At 39.8% G+C, this 15,528-nt stretch overlaps 1 protein-coding gene across 1 annotated transcript; it reads right to left on the bottom strand.

Annotated features, from left to right (window-relative positions):
• Positions 1–1,320: 1,320 nt before the first annotated feature.
• LOC131238690 (transcription factor WER-like) lies at positions 1,321–2,485 on the bottom strand. The gene is made up of 3 exons (XM_058236305.1): positions 2,309–2,485; positions 2,039–2,168; positions 1,321–1,840 (listed from the first exon to the last, which is right to left on the bottom strand). Exons 1-3 carry the CDS (start codon positions 2,445–2,447, stop codon positions 1,342–1,344), a joined length of 768 nt encoding a protein of 255 aa, XP_058092288.1. The 5' UTR covers positions 2,448–2,485; the 3' UTR covers positions 1,321–1,341.
• Positions 2,486–15,528: the final 13,043 nt, after the last annotated feature.

The raw sequence follows: 15,528 nt of genomic DNA on the forward strand, positions 1-15,528 counted from the left end.
GAATCGCATTGGGTCCTGTCCCAATTCCACTCAATGTTAGCAAGTTGTGTAGGTCCCACCATGATGTGTGGGCTATATCCACACCGTCCACCCATTTTTTTGAGATCATTTTAGAGCATGGGCCAAAAATTCGGGTAGATCTATAGCTCAAGTGGACCCCACCATAGAAAGCAGCTGGGATTGAATACCTACTGTTGAAAACTTCTTTGGGCTACATAAGTTTTGGATCTGCCTCATTTTTAGGCCCATGCAATAAAATGAGGTTACAAAACAGATGAATGGTTTGGATGTAACATGTGTTATTCTCAATAGTTTCAAATGATGGTGGGTATATCCATTCAATGTAACACTGTATTACAAACATGGTGTGAAATTAAGCTTATCCCATGGTAACAGGGAACAATCCCTGCCGTATGTAATAATTATGTTTTTTGAATCACATCTCACCTAATCCTTCCTAATGCCATGTGCCAAACACCCCCTAAAGGTTTACCATACCGCAACTCCCAATGATATCATTCACCTATAGATTTACCCAATTACATTAGCATTTTTTTTTTCTTTCAATTTACACATCTAAATAATATTTGGAAGTAAGATATTAAATAATAAAAGTAAAAATTGGATAGATAGAATTAGCTAACTAGTAAGTATTTTTGCCCATATTACTATAAAATGAGGCCCATCATATCAGTAGTCTAGATCACCGTACCATGGATGTTGGGATCGTGGTGGCCCTTGAATTAAAGCATGTTGAATCACAACCTAATAGGTCCTCTAGAAGAGAACAACTTATGTGGGGAACGTGTGCCAATTTAGACCATCGAAGTTATTTGTCCCATTTGGATGGTCCTGTAATCACATAATCACATTGGTATGATGATTCTAGTAGCCACTTAATGGGCAGCTAGGGTCAAAATTCCATGTGTAAATCAGACAGGTGAATCATACAATGCTCAGCTGAAAAGTTGTATTGATACTGCGTAAGGCTTGCAATCGATGTCTGTTTACTCAATTATCCATTTCTGGCATGAGAAAATCAGATTGAAGACGCGGATTATTTACCCCATTTAGGTCCTTATTCTGCGCATGTTGATCCCATGGTTTGATTATCTAGGCGCAGTTGATCTGATTGCCCACTTTGGATGGTTGATTCCCTAAACCTTTCCCAGTTTGGTAGATCCTAACTTTTAATCTGCAGCCTATTTGTCCATAGTGTCAAAACATTTGAATCTCAGAGAGAGAGAGAGAGAGAGAGAGAGAGAGAGAGCTTTTCTCCTCCTTTTCTTTTTTATAACAATATCAAGTAGGCATAGAGTGGTAACCTTCTATATTCCCTTCTTACATAGGAATATGTGGCCCCAAATATCCTGGATACAAGCACGTCCATTGATTCGGCTCTTGCGTGTTTCTTGCCACACACGTTTGGTCATAGGCCACCCCATCCACGTCATCCAAATTCCATAGACCATCCCAAAGACCATCATCTGGCAAAGAGCCCTCCCCATTGAAAATTGAGGATAAGCATTGGTCCTCAGATGCCGTCTGCGGCCAGAAGAAAACCATCTCTGGCCCACTTTGCACTGAGGACACTCCATAGTCATTCTCTTCGAATTGGGACATTATCTTTCTCATGTCAACTTGTTGAGGTTGTTCTTGATGCTCCTCCTCCTCCTCCCTTTTATTCTTCTGTGGTCGTTGTCGTTGTCGTTTTATTACATAATTTTTTCGCTTCTCGAGCCTCCGAGATGATTTTTCACTTTTCTTGAAATGAGTTCGCCAGTAGTTCTTAATCTCGTTGTCAGTCCTCCCAGGAAGGCTCCGTGCAATCGTCGACCACCTGCGCGTTATTAGTAATTCACAATCAATGTTTGAAATGGGTGTTATAAATAAGGTATCGTTCACCACAAATACCAGGCGTTAATGGTAAGTATCCGGCATTGAATCTTGTTCACAGTAATAAAATAAAATACAAAAAATCTATAATAAAAATCATATATCTAGTATCATGCATGTGACCCAATGTTAGACAACTCACCTGTTACCCCACCTTGCATGTAACTCTATGATAATGCTTTCTTCATGGGGAGTGATTTGGCCCCTCTTCAGATCTGGCCTTAGGTAATTGACCCACCTCAACCTACAGCTCTTGCCATTCCTCCTCAACCCTAACCACCCAAAAATTTAAAAATAAATAAATAAATCACTAATTAAGTAATAATAAATGTTAAAACTTTTTGACTAGACTTTTAACTCAGTCAGCTGAGTCATGAACTGAGTCAAGCGAACCATGGGCAGTGAGTTTTACCTGAAAGCCTAGGGACAGAGTTCCACCTTCCTTCCCCATGCATGCTAACATAGGCCATGAGCAGTTTGTCTTCTTCAGCAGTCCATGGTCCCTTTCTCCATCCATCTTTCACACCTCCCCACCCAAAGGACTCAGCCATTTTCTCACCCAAGGTTGGTGTTTCAGCTCTTCAGCTCTCTCCCAACTTGGATGACATGAGTGATATGATATAAATACATACATCCATACATATATATACCTTACCTCAGTTTATCAATTCCATGTCAACATCAAAACACCTATATCCCATCTTGTTGTCGATCATGGGTTGTGTCCAAAATGCCCTTCTACCTTTCTCCCTGTATTCCTTTCTTTTCTTTTCTTTTCTTTTTTTAAATTAATGGAGATTTTTTACCTTTGCGGGCCTGTTTGGGAGCGTGGATTTGGAACCCCCTAAATTCGCAACCCCCAGGATTGGAAACCCCCTGGATTGGCAATCCTCTCGGTGTGTTTGGTACCCTTGAGTGTGAATCAACTTTAATTCAAAAATACCTATACATGGTATATTCACGGGGGTTTGAATTTAATTACTAAATCAACTTTAATATCCCCAATTAGTGAGATATATAATTTTTGACACTATGGTTGTGATAAGCCCGCTAAAATATATGTTTTGTCTAAAAGTGATGAAATTCCAAGTCTTAGATGGACCGCAATCACAAGATCATGTCTGAGTGACTAACCAACGATTTTTAATCGTTGATTGATATGGACAATGTTTGGACGGTGCCGGACAATATTTGGACGGTGCTGATCTACATGAACAATATTTGGACGGTGCTGATCATCGTTAGTGGGCCATGTGCCCAGTAGAATGATAGTGTATAGTGACATACATTTATACATGCAACTATTCAAATGATTTTAGGTGTAATCCAAGCTCTCACCTTGGATTACAAACCCCCTCAAAGAGGGGATTGGAAACCCCCTAGATTGGCAATCCCCAGTTGCTTTATGCTGCCAAACAACCATGGGGATTTGAAACCCCCTCTAATCGGCTCCAATCCCCTCCAATCCAAGGTGCCAAACGATTAGCGTCTCATGTAGACCCATACGTACATACACGTGTGTATATTCATACGGACGCGGTTTTAATAGTGACGCTGACAGTAGCCAGTGGCTGCTGGTCAGTACTTTATGGCCTGACGATGATGTACCTGTTTTATCCACTCCGTCCATCCATTCTTTCAGATCATTTTATGGCTTAACTCCAACAAAGAGGCAGATCCAAATCTCAGGTGTACCACACCACAGGAAAATATTAGTCACTATTTGTCCACCGTGAAAAACCTTCTACGGTCCACTGTAACGTTTATTTGACATCCAACCTGTTGATTAGGTCATACATAACTGGATAAAGGGAAAAAACAAATATCAGCTTGATGAAAAACTTTCGTGGCCTCCAAGATGTTTTTAATGGTGGCCGTTCAATAAACACTGTTTCCCGTGATGTGGTCCACTTCAGATTTGAATCTACTCTTTATTTTTTGTCTCGTAACATAAAATGATCTGGGAAAATGGATGGACGGCGTGTATGAAACACATACATCATGGTGGGGCTCACAGAGCACCGTCCATTAGCTACCCAATCCGCCTCCTATTCATACGTACCTATTATGTATATTTTACACGGACCCGGATTGCGTCCTACCCCCGCCCGGACCGTAATCCATCGTGGGGTCCATCGTGATGTAAGTGTTTTATCCACGCCGTTCAACGATTTTTTCAGATAATTTTAATATGTGAACCATAATCCGTCCGCACGTTCGAGGATTATGGGTCACCACCATTTTATCTATGATACAAACTAACACAGGAGGTTAGCCCTATGCATATAGCAATATCGTCGTTAGCAAACGAATCCTCCGTACGAGGAATAATACATACACGAATAAAGCAGAGGTAGATGCTTGGAATAACATCTCACAAATCACATATACAGATTGGATTCTGGATTTTACACCAAAAGGATCAGATGGCGGATCCCTATCAGCAGGGAGATGTGGGACCCACAAAACGAGTAAGGACCTGATAGGTGAGCTGTGAGTGTCATTCATCCGCTAGATCTTAAAATCCATCCTGACCCACAACACCGGTGGGCCACACAACAAAGGGAACAATGGGAACAACAGGGAGGGGGAACACTCACCATAGAATCAACCTTTCAGATGGTATGCAGGGTCCCCCGTGTTATCTATTTGTCATCCAAGCCACTCATCTGGTTCCACCTAGCAGAATTAAAGAACCCACTAAGCTAAATCCATTTCCAATTTTAAGTTGGCCTACAACAAATGTATATATAGCTTTTAGTCATAATCGTCCATTTCTCCCTGCAGTGTGTTCCAACTGAATTTTATTCACTAATGATTCTTAATATTTATTATTCTCATGAGGAGCTCCACTAGATGCAAGCTTTGGATTGAATTATTACATTTTTATTGGGCCCCACTAAGTTCTGAACCTATAGTCATTCCTCTACACCTGATTCCACAGAACATCTACAGGCGAAATATCTCGCAGAGGGCATTTTGGGAATGTAAGTAATGCCCAGGAATTGTGTGACATGTCCTGTAAAACTAATCAAGTGTCCAAACGTACGACGATTGTGCGATTGACAGGATTGAGATTTTTCTCAATTAAAAAATGGGCCGGACCCTCGAGCTATGGCCACGTAAGGGTAGGGATGATGTATAGCCATCGGGACTTGGTGGCCCTTTTCAGGACACCTTGATAACCATCCGATTAAATAATTACATTTCACTTAATATAGGGAATCGAATTTAGTGGATGGTTGACGTTTTCCTGATAGGGGCAGCACACCCAATGCCTCTTCACCATCTGTTCCTATACACAGCTGTCCACCTTATACTTAGAGATTGACGCACACGATACATTGGCAAGCCGAGATACTTCATACTCTTAATATACTCTGGCAGAGTAAGAGGATATATAGATTCGGTACTCTGCATGCTGCTTCTGTACACGTGGCATATATGTATATGAATCTAGACCGTTAAAATCATGGGTCTCACTTTAGATGGGCCATAGTCCAAAACTCTTGTGGAGCTGTTGAGTAGATACCCTAACTGTCTGATTTGTTAATATGCATAGCAATAAGATACGCTGGGAATCTAGTGGTTGGATTTGGATTTTTGTCAACATTCCTAATTTGTTTATGTGATGGGGCAACCCTTGGATGTGGGTGCCCGAATTAACTATCAGATTGCATATGTCAACCGTCTGATTATAAAGGGCTATGATAATAACCGTTCATTTTCAAGGCAGAAGAACCAGGTGTGTAACACACGTGCATTGGCTATAGGCATGTGTACGGTCTTTGGTGCACGGCCAGAGTATATGAATTAATTCTCATAATCTTAAACTAAGGAAAAACGATTACAGGTTGCCATTTTCGGTTCTGGGGTATTATAATATTGCAGGTGCAACCCCTTTTGCAATGTCATGCGTGGGACACGTGGTCCTTGGACTGTTATTACGTCGGAGATTTGGAATTTTTGGACGGTGATAGCCTTGGTACGGCTAATCATGATGTTTGGTAATCCCACGTACGTGTGGAACACGTGTGCAAGATCTGAGAGTTGCATCTGGTTGGAAATAGTCATCTCTAGAAAATCCGATTTTGTATAGATTCCTACGATTTCGTTTAAATTCACGTAACTTTTGTGCATTTCACGGGCAATATCATTTCACAGTCTTTTTTAGCGATTCGATTGAGATTCAGCGTCATTTCCATGCATTTCACAGTCAATTTACTTTACTTCACGGTCATTTTCATACATTTCGCAGTCATTTTCAACAATTTCGTTTAAATTGATGGTCATTTTCATACACTTCATGGCAATTCCCTTCACTTTACCGCCATTTCCACGTATTTCACTTCATGGTCATTTCCATTCATTTCACAATCATTTTCGGCGATTCTGTTTAAATTCACGGTCATGTCCATGCACTTCATGGCCAATTCCCTTCACTTCACGGCCATGTCCATGCATTTCACGGTCAATTTACTTCACTTGATGGTCATTTCCATGCATTTTATGGTCATTTTCGACAATTTTGTTTAGATTTACGGCCATTTTCATATACTTCACATTCAATTTCCCTTCACTTCATAGTTATTTCCATGCATTTCACAGTCATTTGACCATGAAATGCAAGGGAATGACCATGAATCTGCATATAAATGACCGCGAAGTGAAGCGAATTGGCCGTGAACTATATGGAAATGAGCATGAAATGAAGGGAATTAACCGTGAAGTGCATGGAAATGGCTGTGAATCTAAACGGAATCGCTGAATTAACCGTGAAATGAATGGAAATAACCCTAAAGTTAAGCGAATTAACCATGAAATGCATGGAAATGACTATGAAGTGAAGGGAATTGACCATGAAGTGCGTGGAAATGACCGTTAATCTAAACGGAATCGCTGGAAATGACCGTAAAATGCATGGAAATGACCGTGAAGTGAAGCGAATTGACCGTGAAATGCATGGAAATGACCGTGAAGTGAAGGGAATTAACCGTGAAGTGCATGGAAATGACCGTGAATCTAAACGGATTCACCGGAAATTACCGTGAAATGCAAGGAAATGACCATGAAGTGAAGCGAATTGATCATGAAATGCGTGGAAATGACCGTGAAGTGAAGGGAATTGACCGTGAAGTGCATGAAAATGACCGTGAATCTAAACGGAATCGCCAGAAATGACCGTGAAATGCATGAAAATGATCATGAAGTGAAGCGAATTGACCGTGAATCTAAACGAAATCACCGAAAATGACCCCATGAAATGAATGGAAATGACCCTGAAGTGAAGCGAATTGACCGTGAAGTGCATGGAAATGACCATGAAGTGAACGGAATTGACCGTGAAGTGCATGGAAATGATCGTGAATCTAAACGGAATCACCGGAAATGACCATGAAATGAATGGAAATGACCCTGAAGTGAAGCGAATTGATCGTGAAATACATGAAAATGACCGTGAAGTGAAGGGAATTGATCGTGAAGTGCATGGAAATGACCATGAATCTAAACGGAATCGCCGAAAATGACCGTGAAGTGAAGCGAATTGACCGCGAAATGCATGGAAATGACCGTGAAGTGAAGGGAATTAATCGTGAAGTGCATGGAAATGACCGTGAATCCAAACGGAATTGCCGAAAATGACCGTGAAATGCATGGAAATTACCGTGAAGTCAAGCGAATTGACCATGAAATGCGTGGAAATGACGGTGAGGTGAAGCGAATTGACTGTGAAATGCGTGGAAATGACCGTAAAGTGAAGGGAATTGACCGTGAAGTGCATGAAAATGACCATGAATCTAAACAAAATCGCCGGAAATGACTGTGAAATGAATGGAAATGACCCTGAAGTGAAGCGAATTGAACGTGAAGACCGTGAAGTGAAGGTAATTGACCGTGAAATGCATGGAAATGACCTTGAATCTAAATGGAATCGCTGAAAATAATCGTGAAATGCATGGAAATGACCGTGAAGTCAAGCGAATTGACCGTGAAATGCATGGAAATGACCGTAAAGTGAAGGGAATTGACCGTGAAGTGCATGAAAATGACCGTGAATCTAAACGGAATCGCCGGAAATGACAGTGAAATGCATGGAAATGACCGTGAAGTCAAGCGAATTGACTGTGAAATGCATCGAAATGACCATGAAGTGAAGGGAATTGACCGTGAAGTACGTGGAAATGACCATAAATCTAAACGGAATCGCCGAAAATGACCATGAAATGCAAGGAAATGACTGTGAAGTGAAGCGAATTGACCGTGAAATGCGTGGAAATGACCGTGAAGTGAAGGGAATTGACCGTGAAGTGCATGGAAATGACCGTGAATCTAAAAGGAATCGCCGAAAATGACCGTGAAATGAATGGAAATGACCCTGAAGTGAAGCGAATTGAACGTAAAATGTATGGAAATGACCATGAAGTGAAGGGAATTGACCGTGAAATGCATGGAAATGACCGTGAATCTAAACAGAATCACCGAAAATGACCGTGAAATGCATGGAAATGACCCTGAAGTGAAGCGAATTGACCGTGAAATGCATGGAAATGACCGTGAAGTGAAGGGAATTGACCGTGAAGTGCATGGAAATGACCGTGAATCTAAACAGAATCGCCGGAAATGACCGTGAAATGAATGGAAATGACCCTGAAGTGAAGCGAATTGACCGTGAAATGCATAGAAATGAACATGAAGTGAAGGGAATTGACTGTGAAGTGCATGAAAATGACCGTGAATCTAAAGAAAATCGCTGCAAATGACCGTGAAATGCATGGAAATGACCATGAATGCATGGAAATGACCGTGAAGTGAAGTGAATTGACCGTAATATGCATGGAAATGACTGTGAAGTGAAGGGAATTGACCGTGATGTGCATGGAAATGACCGTGAATCTAAACGGAATCGCCGAAAATGACTGTGAAATGCATGAAAATGACTGTGAAGTGAAGTGAATTGACCTTGAAATGAGTGGAAATGACTATGAAGTGATAGGAATTGACCGTAAAGTGCATGGAAATGACCGTGAATTTAAACGAAATCGTCAAAAATGACTGTGAAATGCATGGAATTGATTGCGAAGTAAATGAAATTGACCGCAAACTGATTGAAATTGTCCGAGAAGCAAATGAAATGAATTTTCAACCATAGACTTAATGGAATCTTGGAAAATAACAAAGTTAGTTGGCTAAAGTAGCTTCACATACCCCAAAATCATATATGGTACGTCAAGTAAATAATTTTGGTTTAGAAGATATTCTTGTTAAATGAATAAAGAAAGAAATGAAAAAAAGAGAGAAAAAAATTTTATATGCTTATATATACATATTTATATAAATATGTATTAGAGAAAATTGTAGGTAGAATAAAGTTCTCCATGTAAAAATAAATAAATAAATTTACATAGACTTTTATTGACTACAATTATGGCTACGGATATAATCCGTAGCCATAGCTTGGATACATATTGAATACACTTTGATATGTATCGAAAATTGCAGAATTTTTTAGGCAAACTTGCTTAGACTGTTCTGAACATTTTTCGGTCGTATCGACCTTCAATACATACCGAAGTACATATCGAAAGACCTTTGATACATAGCCACCGGTTGCATTATGACTATGGTTATAATCCGTAGCCATAGGTTCCCGGCTTCTTCTTTTTCTTTTTCTTTTTTTCATGTTGTAATTCTTACCGCTTTTTGTGGGTCTTTTTATGAGGTATGTGTTATATCCAAACCGTCCATCTACTTGGAGAACTCGTATTATGTCTTGCGACAAAAAATAAGATAAATTTAACTATCAAGTGAACCATACTTTAAAAGACAGTGGAGGATTGGACGTCTACCATTGAAACCCTTTTAGGGTCGCAGAAGTTTTGAATCATTATGAAATTTGTTTTTCCTCTTCATCCATCTAGGTCGTCGTGACCTTATGGATAGATTGGATGGAAAATAAATGTTATGGGGGGCCTTACAAAATTTTTAAAATTTGTTTTTCCTTTTCATCCAGGTCTTTGTGACCTTATGAATAGATTGGATGGAAAATAAATGTTATGGTGGGCCCTACAAAATTTTTAACGGTGAAAATCAATTTTCCCGCTGCTCTTTGTGGTGTGGTCCAGTTGATCTTTGGGTATGATTTTTTTTTTTTTTTTGATAATGCTCCCAAATCATCTCGAAATATGGATGAACGTTGTGGATATAATAAATACATAACTGTGGGCCCATGTAACTTTGATATCTTTTGAATCGTTCGTTCAACTCGGAGTTCGAGGAGCGTCAGCGGCCGATACTACTGCGGAAGGAAAAGCAGGGGCATTTTCGACCTTTGGGAAGCCGTCCGCACGTATGGGGCTTATTCTTGCAAGGTAAAAAAGAAGTGGGCTTACTAATGTAAATTGGCCATAAATGGGTGCTACAGTCGCAAATTTCTCAATAGTCATCTCTAGAAAATCGGGTGTTTCTTCCATCATGTGGACCAGGAAGTACGAAGTAAACTGGCACGTGTGGCTGCGTGCGAAGCTAGCAAACCACGATACATGATTAGAGAACAAAAGATTGTTTTTAAGAAGTGGCGTGATCTTTTGATTTAAGGGAGATGTATTTGCTTCTGAGTCAAAAGAAAGACTCGGTTTTCGCCACTTTTATTCTACTTTCCACGTAAGATTTGGATCACTCATATATTGTTATATATTAATGAAATCAGTACGCTTTTTATCTTACTGAGAAAACTTTGTAGGGCCCACCTTGAATGTATGTAGTTTATCCATGCCGTCCATCCATTTTTCCATATCATTTTAGTGGTTGATCATAAAATTGACGCTTATCCAAATCTCAAGTGGACCACACCAGAGGAAACAGTGGAAATAATGATTTCTACCATTGAAACCTTTCTAGTGCTTACAGTGATGTTTATTTCTCATCCAACCTGTTTATAAGATCACACAGAAATGGATGAAGGGAAAACATAAATATCAGCTTGATCCATAACTTATGTGGTCCCTAAGTATTTTTCAATGGTAACCGTTCAATTCACACTAGTTCATATAGTGTGGTCCAATTGAGCTTGAATATACTTCATTTTTAGGCTCAAGCCCTAAAATTATCTGATAAAATGGATGAACGGAGTGGATAAAATACATAAATCATGGTGGGTCCCACTGAGTTTGCTTAACGTGCTGAGTTACTCAGTATTCAATCCGCTTCGTATATGTAATAATGCAGAAACATCTTCCAGTGCAAATGGTTGGTGTATGCCCCACCGTAATATGTTGATGACATCCACTCCGATCATCATAAATTCCTTCACTATTTTGTCTATGGACCCAAAAGATCAAGGCGGCCCATGACTCAGATGGGCCACACAAGAAAGAAAAGTTGGGAGGGAGACACCATCATTGATTGTGTTGGGCTCCACCCAAGTTTCAAAATGGCCTGACCTACTACATGTACGCTCATCTGGGCCAGATGTTTCATACGAATGGATATGATGGAATATATACATAATGGTGGGCCCTCTATGCGAATCATGTGTGGGCGTATCCTATAAACCGTCAATGCTAGTGCGGCTGCTAGAGTTAAGGATCGGCCTGTTTTTTGATTCATGGTTAAAGGAGGGAGTGCATGTGGATCCCGTTTGGATGGACAAGCAAATTGAATTGCGATCCTGAGTTTATAGAGCATCCAAACAGATCTTTCGTCAATGCAATCTTCATTCACCACAAGCCTATCACAACGATTGGACGATCGTAAGCGTACAATTGATGCCACGTGAAGGTTACTAGTTCTGTGGATGCCCTTGGATTGCTTTGATTCTCAAGATTGACTTAGATTGGACCATCCTAACCGTCCAACCATCGATAAGCAAAGGTAACGGTTGTACCAAAAAAGAGGCGACCGAGTAGATGGTCATGATCATTGAGTTTGTGTTATTCTTGCAAAGTAGCCCCAGAGAATGGGTTGGGCCAGATGGAGGACCGTGATTGATGATCAAAACGTCCAGTGATTGAAAACACACATTCTGCTGCTGATGTGCGGAAATCCAAACCGTTAAATAGCTGACAGCCTGTTGATTGCGGACCTATGCGGCATTTCTCTTTAACCGACGGTTTATTTATTGGGTACTGACGAAAGGTTTATGATCATTCAATCTCTAAGATTTTTAGGGGTTCCCCTATCCACGATGTGGTCCATCAAATTAACGGATTGGATCATCGAACATGTCCCTCCATGTTCAGAATCCTACAGCATTTGCGGATGAGTAGGACACTGTAAAAGCCAACGAGTTTCTAGAAGCTTTTAGCCCTACAATCTAGATTCAATGGAGAGTTGTGCTGTTCTCGCAGCCAGAGACCAACCAGAGGGCAACACGTTGATTTGTTAAGTGTAGGTTTGACTAAAGCTGTCTTCATTTTCTTCGCAGGAATGATCTTGTCCGTTGAATCATTGATCAGGCGGATATATGTCACGAGTTAGAACTGCCACCTTTTGACTTAGGTGGGCCCCACGTCTGATTAAGTTGCAAATAGTGGCCTCAGCATGCGTGGTAGGGATTTTAATATTTAGATTGCATTGGAAATGCCATGTAAGCCAATGCTACCGACTGATCGAACCCTACACATGGTATCAACTTATCTGCCGTTCATTAAGAAAAAAAAAAAAAACATTTATCTGCCGTTCACTTGGCATGCATTCTTTCCAATCCAGTCATTCAAATCATGGTTCGAAAAGAGGAGAGAAAATAGTGTCACGCTAATCAGATGACTGAGGTCCATCCAATCAGCATGGTTTTCAAGCCATGCTCTATCCATGTTGGACCCACAAGATGGTCGGGTTTAGGGATGGAAGGGGGTAATGGGCCGGGTCCGGCTGGGGTCAGCCCAGGCCAAAGTCATTTGTTAAATAAATGGGACATGCGTTCCGACCTAAATCCAACATGCGAAAGAATCATTAATACGGTAGAGCCATATATATCTTCACAGGAAACGTGGTTGATGACTATTAATCGGTCCATCCGTACACTGGCATTAGGTTGATGGCTTACCTTTTAAAAATGAATGCCAAGATAATCTTATCTGTTTTGTTGTTTCCTCGCCCCACCGAATATTTGTCTGTTAATTGTTTAATAGCTAAACTATCAGATGATAAAATTTTCTAATAAGAGTGATTTTTGAGAAAAAAATAGAATTATTAATGAGTTAAGTGTGTAAGATAATATATTTAATGTAGCAATAAAATAGCGTAATTTGAATATTTTCAATTTAAATCATTTAGTGATCATTGAAGTCCAAATGAGAGGTCGTTTGGCATCATGGATTTAGGGGGATTTGAGAGAATTTCAAATCCCCAGTGGCATTTAGGACCATAAAATAAATGGGGGTTTCAAATCTAAGGGTCTGTTTGGGCGGTGAGATTAGAAGGGATTAGGAGGGATGGGATTCATCTGGTCCTGTGCCAATTCCACTCCTTGTTTGGGAAGAATGGAAAAGCTTGGAATTACATTAAATGGAATTGCATTGGGTCCGTGCCAATTTCACTCAATGTTTAGCAAGTTGTGTAGGTCCCACCATGATGTGTGGGCTATATCCACACCATCCACCCATTTATCGAGATTATTTTAAAGCATGGGCCAAAAATTCAGGAAAATCTAAAGCTCAAGTGGACCCCACCATAGAAAGCAACAGAGATTGAATACTTACCGTTGAAAACTTCTTTGGGGCCACATAAGTTTTAGATCTACCTCATTTTTAGGCCCATGCCATAAAATGAGGTTACAAAACAAATGAACGGTTTAGATATAACACATATGTGTTATTCTCAGTAATTTTAAATGATGGTGGGTATATTCATTCAATATACCACCGTATTATCAACAAAGCATGGCATTAATTTTATCCCATGATATTAGGGGATAATCCCTGCCATGTATAATAATTATGTTATTTGAATCCCATCTCACCTAATCCCTTCTAATCCCATTGCCCAAACAGACCCTAAGGGATTTCAAATCCCTTGAGGGGGTTTGAAATCAAGGTGAGACCTTGGATTATATCTAAAATCATTCTCATAATTGCATGTGTAATATATGTATCACTAGACTATTAATCTATCGGACACATGACCCATAATGATATGCTAAAATAATTAGATTATCAATTGCATCACTATAATTACTTTAATACGATGATTAGTGTCATCCAAACATTGTCCATGTAAAACAACGGTTAAAAATCGTTGGTTAGTCACTCAGATGTGATCTTGTACTTGTGGCCTATTCAAGATTTGAAATTTTATTATATTTTTGGCAAAGTATATATTTCAGTAGGCTTATTATAACTATTGAATTAAAAATTACATAAGTTCTCTAACTATAGATATTATAATTGATTTAGTAATTAAATTCAAACTCCTGCAAATATATCATCATGAATAGCTACTTTTGGATTAAAGTTGATTCTCAATTAGGGTGCCAAATAGAATAAAAGGATTTTAAATCCAGGGGTTCCAAATCCACACTCTCAAACACGCCTTAATAGAAGTCAAACAACCATATAAAATTCACTACAGTGGAAGTTGAAACGGTTGAAAGCTTGAAGTATGTAATGGTTGAGATTCAATTAGATTTCGCTATTAAATCTGAATTTAGCCTAAATATAATTTAAATTTATTTTTGTAAATTCTAATCAATTTAATTAATTTAACCTATTTTAAGATCTAACTCTGCATTTAGGTATTTGAAGTGAAACAACTCTCGGATCTAACATGCTCCATTGAGAGCCTTAGACTTCACCTATGGCAGTTTTCTAGCTGCACGGTACTAGCTCGTTAAATTCTCACCGTTGCTTCTTTTACCGTCTTCTATCATATGAGAGTTAAGGTAACTAGCCAGGTCTGCATTAGGTCCGATGATTGGACGATGGGAAAAAACAAATATCAATATGATTGAAAACTTCTGTGGCTCCGGAGAATATTTCAATGGTTGTGTTCAATACCCACAGTTTCCTACGATGTGGCCCACTTGAATTTTGATTTGCCTTATCTTTAGATGGACGGATTAGATGACCTACATCACTTATTTTTAGATGGACGGAGTTGATGACATACATCACGCGGCCGACAGGGTTACAGGGAAGTCATGTAATCCCATGTTAGTCGTAACATGCCACGTGGTACCATATTCATGAGCCACGTGTAAGTTGATTTTCCACGCGTTGAGCTATGTTCTCCCCAGCCTTCTGAAAATACACTCACGCGAGTGCCCTATTTTGTACTCGCAGACCACACGCGCTAATGTGGCATAATTTGGAATAATCAAAGCCGTTCATCCAGCTTGCCATACTATATTGATATCGCGACCTCAAATGGTAAGTATTTATCCAAAATAAACTCCCTATAAAAGAAAGATTTTCTAACGGTCTACATTCGACATATATTTTACAGCCTCTCATATAATAAAAATACAATGAATTTTACAAACGGGCACAATAACATGGACCCACCTGATTGGAGGATTCGATATTTCCCACGTGTTCTAAATCAGCACATGCAATCCGCGAGTACAGAGAAAATGTGCTCGTGCGAGTGCATTCGCCACACATATCCATCCTTGGGTTTGCGGGAGGCAGCGGCATG

The sequence above is a fragment of the Magnolia sinica genome, chromosome 3, assembly GCF_029962835.1.
Source record: "Magnolia sinica isolate HGM2019 chromosome 3, MsV1, whole genome shotgun sequence".
In the NCBI taxonomy this organism is placed as follows: Eukaryota; Viridiplantae; Streptophyta; class Magnoliopsida; order Magnoliales; family Magnoliaceae; genus Magnolia; species Magnolia sinica.

What these genes read in the sequence shown, in the direction of transcription:
- LOC131238690 (XM_058236305.1), bottom strand. Translation starts at nt 2,447, where the DNA reads ATGGCTGAGTCCTTTGGGTGGGGAGGTGTGAAAGATGGATGGAGAAAG. An exon ending in CTCTGTCCCTAGGCTTTCAG is followed by an intron (nt 2,169 to 2,308) that starts GTAAAACTCACT and finishes TTGGGTGGTTAG; the next exon opens with GGTTGAGGAGGAATGGCAAG. An exon ending in CATGCAAGGTGGGGTAACAG is followed by an intron (nt 1,841 to 2,038) that starts GTGAGTTGTCTA and finishes AATAACGCGCAG; the next exon opens with GTGGTCGACGATTGCACGGA.